We start from the raw sequence: 8,976 nt of genomic DNA, 5'->3' as shown, positions 1-8,976 counted from the left end.
TGGATTTTTTTATTTGTTGCAGGGTTTAAAAGGATAATAATGGCAAATTTCAATGTCTTAAACTTTTTTGCTTTAACTTTTCACTCTAAGGTGATCACGCAGTGTAATGGCTATTGAAAAATGTCACCATGCACGTGCCCTGTAAACTTGTATCACTGGTCTTCTTCCCAGATAATTGAAGGTCACCAAAACAGGAAGATGCTGTGTTTTCGCCTGGTCACCATCCACATGTTATGGTGGAACATCTGGACTAACTGTGGAAACTCTACACAAGAAAAAGAGCCCCGTCGATGGAGGAGGCAAAGAAGGTGAAGTAGCCGAGCGATAGAAAAAACGAGGGTAACGGACGGGCATTCACTCAGTGGAGAGCGCTGGTGTTGTGTCAGAATCTGCTCCCCTGCTCATATGTGTTTCTCAGGGACTTCAAAATTCCCCTTCCTGTCTGTGTCTCTCTCCAGCGAGTTCTAAACATCCTAAATATATAGTTCATTTTTTGAAAGGGCTAACACATTTAATTGAAAAATATAACAATTTGAAGTAAACGTAACTCAAAGAGGAGTCTATAGGGAATTTGTCAGGGACTATTTTCGGCTGCGGATTAACAGACAATTGTAACTCGCTGATGATTAGCTTAACTTTGGATTAACACTGCTAACGCTTGTTAGTGGGATCAATTCATTGTTGCTTTTGATCTTTTCATGGGCCGACATCAAGAGAAACACTGAATATGATCGTGATTTTCCTTTCAAGTTGCAATATTTTATGCCTTAGAACTACTCAGTGCATCATCCATATGTGGTTCAAAGACCAGTCTTGAGATGTTTCGTGCTGTGGTGACTCTTGGTGTGTCGTGCTGCCTCTCTGAAGAGGAAACACACGTTGCATGCAGATTGACAAACGCAGAGGCTGGTAATCTGACTGTCAAGTTCAAGTTAGCGCCGCGGTGTCCTGATTGCCTCTGACACCTCAAGTCATACTAGTCACAACGCTGATGGCGTTAAAGGCCGTGATATATTCGAACAGCCCCGGAGACAGTGCACTCGGTCCAGGCCTGGCTTCGACGTGACACCATCTGATTTACACTAATGACAAACTGGCTTCTCTTTTCCACACAGGCGGCTTCCTGGGATTGACGCGAGCTTTGGCCTTGCTCGCCTCTAACCCCTTATCTTGTTAGAGACAATTGAAAAAAGCAATTACCTGCAGATGCTGCATTGTGGCTGACAAACAAGATAATGTGGGAGAGGAGAACAGCCAACTGCTCTCTCTTCGTCACCCTAAGAGGCCCTCTTATCTCGCGCTGTACCCCATCTTGAAACATTTATAAGCTCTCCCTGTGGCTGCAAATAGCCCTGGCCCACGCCACGCTTGCTGACCGTAAAGCAGCTGGCTCTGACCCTCTGCTCTTCCTCCCCGTCTAAAATGGGCCTGGATAAAGCTTTCCCCTCCAGCATCCCTCACCAGGAAATGTTTTGACTCCGTCCACTTGGTCTGCTGCTCTCATTAGGCCTTTAGAAGAGGATTTAGGTGGTTGAGGGTCACAGCCGCCGCCTCCGATCCGCTCGTCATCCCGGAACAAGCCGCCAACTTTGTTTACAGTCTGGCGCAAATGAAAAGGCCTCGGCTGGAGAGGCCCGCAAATCAACGCTGATATTCGCCTTGAATAAACAATGCAATTAGCGGAGCATTTATTCTCATGAAAAGCGAAGGAATGAGAGGGTTTCTTTTTCTTTGTCTTGTGAGCACACGTTTTGTTGTTGCATGTTGAAAGTGAGGATTGTTTAAAACGCCACGCCGGGAAAAACAACAGAAGTAACAGAGCCGAAGAGTTCGAGGGGACACGTCTTGAGAAATTACGCTGCAATGGAGCAGTTGATTAGAAAGATAATTAAATTGGGAAGTGAGATCCAACGAGGGAGTTGCACGTCTTGTCTGATAGTCATCAGCAAAACAGATCGCTCGTGTAAATATTTTCCTCCTCGGATAAGGCAACAGGCATTAAGAGTGATGGCTGTGCTCTCCAGAGAAATTAAGTTACATGCAGCATGTACACACCGGCATTAAGCTACACGTGTACCCAATTAACACCCCCTTCACCCCGGTAGTTCTTCGAGGCGGGGATGCAAGCTGATTCTAAACACTCTTCTTTGCGAGTGTGACTCCAGCCAGACATTTCATTTGTTTCAAGAGTTTTCGCGAATCCCTCTGAGGCGCAGCTTTCCTTCCTCATTTCTCTCCGAAACCGTCCGACTCGGCTCATGAATAAAAACCGCCCGGCGCGTCGTGAGAGGAGGAACCGTCCACCTTCGCTCTCGTTCCCCTTGAAGATATTCTAACAACACCCTCATGAATATGGACACGCTTCACCGAAGAAGAAAAAAAAAAAAAACCCACTTCATTAAACTTTTTTTTATATTATATTCTTTTTTAAGTATGACGCCCCTTTAACATGGGAGGGGTGATTATCTTTGGGAAGGCGCCAGCGCGCTGTAAGAGGAGCTTTGAAGACATTCCTAAGAGGATATAAATAGTTTATTTACTCCCAGCACACCCCATGCAGACAATGAGCTGATGTGGAGCTGGTCAGCCTTCTTCTTGAGAGTTTCCCCCCGACTGAGCACAAGTAAACTTCCTCATATGCACTCTATATATCCAAGATGGATCATGAGCCAACCACAGTATGGGAATCACTATATACATTTTCCCATAAAGGTTTGAAGAGATCTCCCTGCTGTGAATCATTTCTGTGGATTCAGAAGAGGCGGGAAGTTAGAAGTCGTATTTGCTCAGACTTTTGCGATGATCATACGGCTTTTTAAAGTGGAGGATTACAGCCTCGGGCTCGGCTCGTGGTTATTAAGCTCTCGTATTGAACCCGGGGGGGGGGGAAGAGATTTGATGGTGGATGAAAGTCCAGCTCCACCTGCAATAACTGCATCCCAGGATGTTATTTTTAAAAACAGAGGGACTGAACAGGACTGCGTGTCACTGCATCCTTCCTCCGGCACACTCAGTCACCTCCCCCGGTGACACAGTTACGGCACAGTGAAAGTAACATTTGCTGGACCCAGACCTGATCTCTGAAAATGGGGTTGTATAGCAGAGCTGTGATGTCACAATGTTTCAATATGTACTGACAAAACACTGGAGGTATTGTGAGGCAGTGGACTGAAATACACAGATTTAGCACAAGCAGGTCTCAGCTTGGCCATTGTTCTGGTGTGAGGTGGTGCGATGGCGTGGCAGAGCTGCGAGATTAAACTCTTACACAACTTTGGGGATTCGCTGATAAGACGCGGCTGAGAGCAAGCTGTAGCTTTAAAGGTGCATTCTGCAGTTTTGAGGAAGAAATTTTGATCGGAGGAGACAGATCTTCATGGACCTTTTTTTTTTTTTAAATAACCTAAATAAATAATTCTAAATAACCAAACGGACCTTAATTACAGCACAGTTTTCAGACTGTTTTACTTTGTTTTATAAGTGACGGACCCTGCCACCTTTCTAGCTTCAAACAGCGTTCTGGACCTTATTTATCCCTGAGAGGAGATCATTTATTCATTTATGGGAAAAATAAAAATTTCCGGGTTTGTTTCATTGCCTCATTAACATGATAAATATCAAAATCCCGATGTTGAGTTTCTTCCTCCAAAACTACATAGTGCCCCTTTAACTGCAGCAAGCAGACCTGTAATAATGCCAAGAATCCCAACCATGCTACATCTTCTACAGTGTTTCATTTCATTTTTTTTTTCCTGCCCCAAAGCAATTCTTGCTGCTCCCCGCCTCATCCCCCAGTGCCCACATCTCAGAGATGGTGCAGATTAATCTTTCTATTTATCTCCACACAAAAACACCCGCTGTGCACCAGCCCAGCGCTGCAATCCAGCTGCATTCACGGCCTCAATTTGACTCTGAAGTGGCTCCTTCCTCCTCCCGCCTGCTGCAGCATAAAAGATTGATCCAGTACAGGGATTTTTTTTTTCTTTTTCTTTTCAAAGGTGCAGGTTTGCGGGATTTATTATACAGCGACCTATATATTACAATGGTGCGTGTCCAAAGTGCCATAAATAGGCTATATTTCATGATAAAGTAAGCTGGCCGTGTTTGGTGCTTTGCGTCAAAGTTGGCAACACTGAACCACTGCAAATGTTTCTAGTTTCTTTTTTGCTAAACTCCACATTTTATTCATAGACGTTGAACACAACACTGGACGGTTTTTTTTTTCTTCAATATAATAGAAGTTACATTTAAAGGACTTTGAGGGAGAAGAATGAGTCCTAACACAATTCCTTTTCGCGCACACAAAAAGCGCGCTTGTCCCGTGAAGCCATCCTCTGCGTTACTGTGTGCGTTTAGAAGTTCTGCATATGATTTTCTTAAAGGATTTCCTGAAGTCCCTGTTGAAAATGGTGTATATGATGGGGTTCACGGAGCTGTTGCAGTAGCCAATCCAAAAGAAGAGGTTGAAAAGTGCTTCGGGGATGTAGCAGCTCTCCCTGCAGATGGCGTGCAGGGTGTAGGTGAAGAAGAACGGGAACCAGCAGAGCACGAACACCCCCATCACCACCGCCAGCACGAAGGTGAAGCGCTTCTCCCTCATCTGGGCCACTTTGGTTTTGTTGGCGGCCGCCAGCTGCTGTCGCCCGGCCGGGTTCTTCTGCTCCGGGTAGAGGTGTAACGCGCGGGCCGAGGCCCAGGAGAGACGGCAGTTCTGAGGAGGGCAGCAGTCCGACCCCTCCACCTTCCTCCGCTTGGTGAAGCGGTGATTGCGCGGTTTAGTGTCCGACTGGCAGCAGCTCTCCTCCAGGTCGATGTCATCCAGCTCCCCTTGCCTCTGCTGGTGGCTCCCGGAGCTCTGGCTGCTGGGGCTCTCCGTCTCGAAGCGGTCCTTCCTGACGAAACACGTCTCGGACTGAGAGGGCTGCCTCTCCAGCCCGTTCTTGGCCACGAACACGGTGGAGGAACGCTGCTTGGCCACTTTGTAGATCTTACAGTAAACCAGAATCATGATGAGACCCGGGGCGAAGAAGGACACCAGGCAGGAGGAGAGGATGTACCAGGTCTCGTCGTTCAGCAGGCACTCCCGCTCATCGTGTTTGGTCATGAGGAGAGGAGGGAAGGAGATGACGGCGGATATTACCCACACGATAGCGATCATGGACTTGATGCGCTTCGGAGTCCGCTTCAGGTTGTAGCTGACCGCCTTCGTCACCGACCAGTAGCGGTCCAGGCTGATGGCGCACAGGTGCACGATGGATGAGGTGCAGAACAGCACGTCCAGGGCCAGGTAGAATGCGCACCAAGTGCTCCCGAAGTACCAGTAGCCCATGACCTCGTTGACGAGGGAGAAGGGGATGACCAGCGTGGCCACCAGGATGTCCGCTGATGCCAGAGAGACCAAGAAAAGGTTCTGGGGCGCACGGAGAGCCCGGCTGGTCAGCACCGCCACAATCACCAACACGTTACCGACAATAGTCACCGAAATGATCACAGTAACCACCAGGATGATGAGCGCAGTGGCCGTTCCCGTGTGTGGGAAGGCAAGCGGTGCGTCCGTGGCGTTCTCATCGTTGGAGACGTTTTCCACCGACAGATTAAACTGGATTAAATCCATCCTGGCTCCACTTTGTCCTCTCGTATCATGTTTGTTGCTTCATACCCGTTTTTTCTTCTTCTTCTTCCAAAGCAGCTCAGACTGGGTGCGCTGAGCAGCCTTCCACTAACGCACGGAGCTGCGTTGCGCGTTACGCTCCTGGTCAGCCCGAGCAGAGAGCAGCCCGCGTCAGACACAGCGCACGTAGCTCCTCCAACTGCAACCCCTGCGAAAGCTCCCGAAGGGCACAGAGAGGTCCGGAAATATCTGCGAGAAGAGGAGAGTCCACAGACCAAGGCTCCACGAGCAGAGTCATTCCTCGGCTGTCACATCCTCGTGCGTAAAGAAGCTGCTTTTGCGTCCTGGAGAACAGCATCGCTCTGGAGAGATGCGCGGTGCTGCTGGTGGAATGAATGCCCATGGAGGAGTGAGGTGACATCATTCCGAGGACCAGCCCATCTCTGAACTTAAAAGAGAGAGAGAGAGGCGAGTCAGAGAGAGAGAGAGAGAGAGAGAGAGAGAGAGAGAGAGAGAGAGAGAGAGAGAGAGAGCGCGCATTGTTCAGACAGTTGGATTTGTTTGGATTTCTTGGAGAATGAAGTAGTTTGTCTGCAGGCGAGCCCTTGGGCTTGTTGTGCTTGATTTCATACCCTCACAGTTTGTTGTTTTCTGCCTCTGAATATTTAACTTTTTTTTTTCTCAGCATCGCATCTCTGCATGCACGGAGTGGAAAATCACAACAACGGTCTCGCGTTGCAAAACAAAATGTGTGCTGCTGTGGCTTTTGAAGTGTAACCCTTCAAAAAAAAAAAAGAGCATCTTAAAACATTTGCGCCGTGACAGGGATGTTTTAGGGTGACACGACCATCACGCTGATGGATGTGGATAGAAAACAGCCCAGCAGGAGGCCTCTCTGAACTTTATCAGCTCTGCGGGGAGGGCCAATTAGACAGCCGTGATGCTCAAAGTTAAAAGGCGCACAAACAGCAGTGACCGACGATGGAATCCGTGAAATTATTGGCGCATTCTTCATGGCTCAACTCTCTGATGGAGACTTGCGCACCCTCACTCTTCTCCATGATCCCTACGCTTGTAATCTGGAGCGGCTCTGTGCGGAGCGCGCAGAGGTGACCGCCACACCTGTTGCATCTCTCTTCTCTGGAGGTCTCGTTACATAACATGTATGCAGCCGTGTGAGGCAGCCAGTCGTACAGCCAGGGGATATTTACCAGTCGTGAGTGATACAAAAAGACGCAAACCCACACACGCACAAGCACACAAGCACACACACACACACACACACACACACACACACACACACACACACACACACACACACACACACACACACACACACACACACAGGGTCAGTCTGGGGTCATTCTGAAACAAAACTATGAAACAAAATCGCTGCCGAGCCGCTGAGCAGACTGCAGCCCCGCTCACCAGATGCACTTCACTAATTTTAGATTAAAAATCTATTTCTAAAGTAAATAGCATCTGCTGGGAGTCTGTCAGTGTGGGATTTGCAGTCCGGCTAAAAGCTGGTCGATGGATGCCAACTTTAAGGTCGCTCGCTTGCGTGTGTGTGTCTGTGTGAGCTGTCTGGACGCGGAGCAGGAACATCCTTCAGCGGCCGCAGTGAGACGATGCGCACAAGTAGATTCGGAGGAGGATGTGGAGGAGGATTTCGGACGGCCTACCTCTCTCCTCTGCTGCCTCGCTCTCTCTCTGTCGCTATGATCTCACTCCCTACGATGAAAAACAGTGAGGCTCGTCTAAAAGGTGACTGTCACTATATATCAGTGGTTTGGAGACATTCCCTTGAGGATTTACCTGCTGCATAAAAACAGAACAAACCTTAGTACCCAAACCTGAGTTCCTCCAACGCAAACATGCTCGTTATGCAAGCAGGAAAACAGAGTTTTGTTGTGTCTGACTGTGGGCCCTGAGGGGATCCAAGAAATTACATACAATTATGATTATTACAAATGAGCTTGTCCCGTTATGTAACCCTCTGATGGAAGATGCAATTACACACAGTTGCTGTGTTTTATTGCTTTTCATTTTAACATTAAAGGGACATTGACAAATGTATGGATTTGCTCAAAAGCAGAGAACTGTCCAGACAGAGCCCGAAGATGATGTATACATATATACATACATGTAGTTAGATAGATAGATAGATAGATAGATAGATAGATAGATAGATAGATAGATAGATAGATAGATAGATAGATAGATAGATAGATAGATAGATAGATAGACTCAAGCTGGGAAATTACAGTGTAGCAGAAGCATTACACACAGAGACAATAACAACATAATGAAATAAAAAGAACAACCTAGACATATTAAAGCAATATAAAATGTAATATAAAAATGTATAAATAAGCAGTAGTGCAAAATAAAATATAAGGTGCAGTAAACAGATAAAGTGAAAGTGGTTTTGAACTGTATGACTGAGAATTTTTTAACTTTTTAAAATGCCGATAACTGAAATCATGCCGCAGAATTTTTCCAGCTGCAGGTGTTGACAAAATCTAGTCAAAGCCACAACAATCTGTTTTGTCTGGTTGCTGCTCCGGCTTTACTTTCAACAAAGAACCTCGCAGTCAGTTATTCAAGGGAGAAAAAGAACAGAGTGTCTCCACAACACTGTGTGCTCCGTAATCCAAAATGGGACAAATGTAGAATTTTTGCAGTTACGTAACGCGTTTTGACAAATGTCTTTATGAAGCTGAAAGTCACTTTACAAACACTTTCTTTTAGTGCGGTAAGTTATGGAGGGCTGAAAATGCCAAATCAAAAGGCAATAAAGAAAATAGTGACTATATACAGAGGCAAATTAAAGCAGAAATATCAATTATTGTCACATTGTATGCTATTGTTGTTCTTGGTGCATTAATGCACATTAATTCATTTGTTGAGCCATTTCTTGATTTTTTATATATATTCAATCTATGTTTGACACTCTAAAAGTCAGTTTACAAAGGTTTCAATGTTTTTTGAAGGACTGTAAAAATAAAGAAACACAGAAATGTCATCATAGTAACTACATACAGAGGCAAACGTTCAATTTGAGTCACACTGTATAAATGAATCACTGGCTACATTTATATTCCTTTTTTATTTTTGGTGCATTTAATTGCATAATATAATTTGTTGAGGCATTCTTGCAATTGCTTCATTCATGTCGGATTTTGGCGGTTTAAGTCCTCCGGAGTAATGCGCTTAAAAAGACACACAAGCATGCACGCCGTCGTATAGTTGATTTACATGACAAAAAGGGGGCATTTGTACTGTATATATGTGCTGCACATACAGAAAAACACGAAAGGAAAAGGAAAAAAAACACATGCACAAGCAGTTTCTTTATATAC

General features: G+C 46.0%; 1 protein-coding gene across 1 annotated transcript; it reads right to left on the bottom strand.

The window, feature by feature from the left end:
- Positions 1-4,161: 4,161 nt before the first annotated feature.
- adra2db (adrenergic, alpha-2D-, receptor b) lies at positions 4,162-6,058 on the bottom strand. The gene has a single exon (XM_037076031.1). It carries the CDS (start codon positions 5,612-5,614, stop codon positions 4,340-4,342), a length of 1,275 nt encoding a protein of 424 aa, XP_036931926.1. The 5' UTR covers positions 5,615-6,058; the 3' UTR covers positions 4,162-4,339.
- Positions 6,059-8,976: the final 2,918 nt, after the last annotated feature.

This window comes from Acanthopagrus latus, chromosome 18, assembly GCF_904848185.1.
Source record: "Acanthopagrus latus isolate v.2019 chromosome 18, fAcaLat1.1, whole genome shotgun sequence".
Taxonomy (NCBI): domain Eukaryota; kingdom Metazoa; phylum Chordata; class Actinopteri; order Spariformes; family Sparidae; genus Acanthopagrus; species Acanthopagrus latus.
Note: the sequence above shows the minus strand (reverse complement) of the source record. Positions and strands in the feature narration are given on the sequence as shown.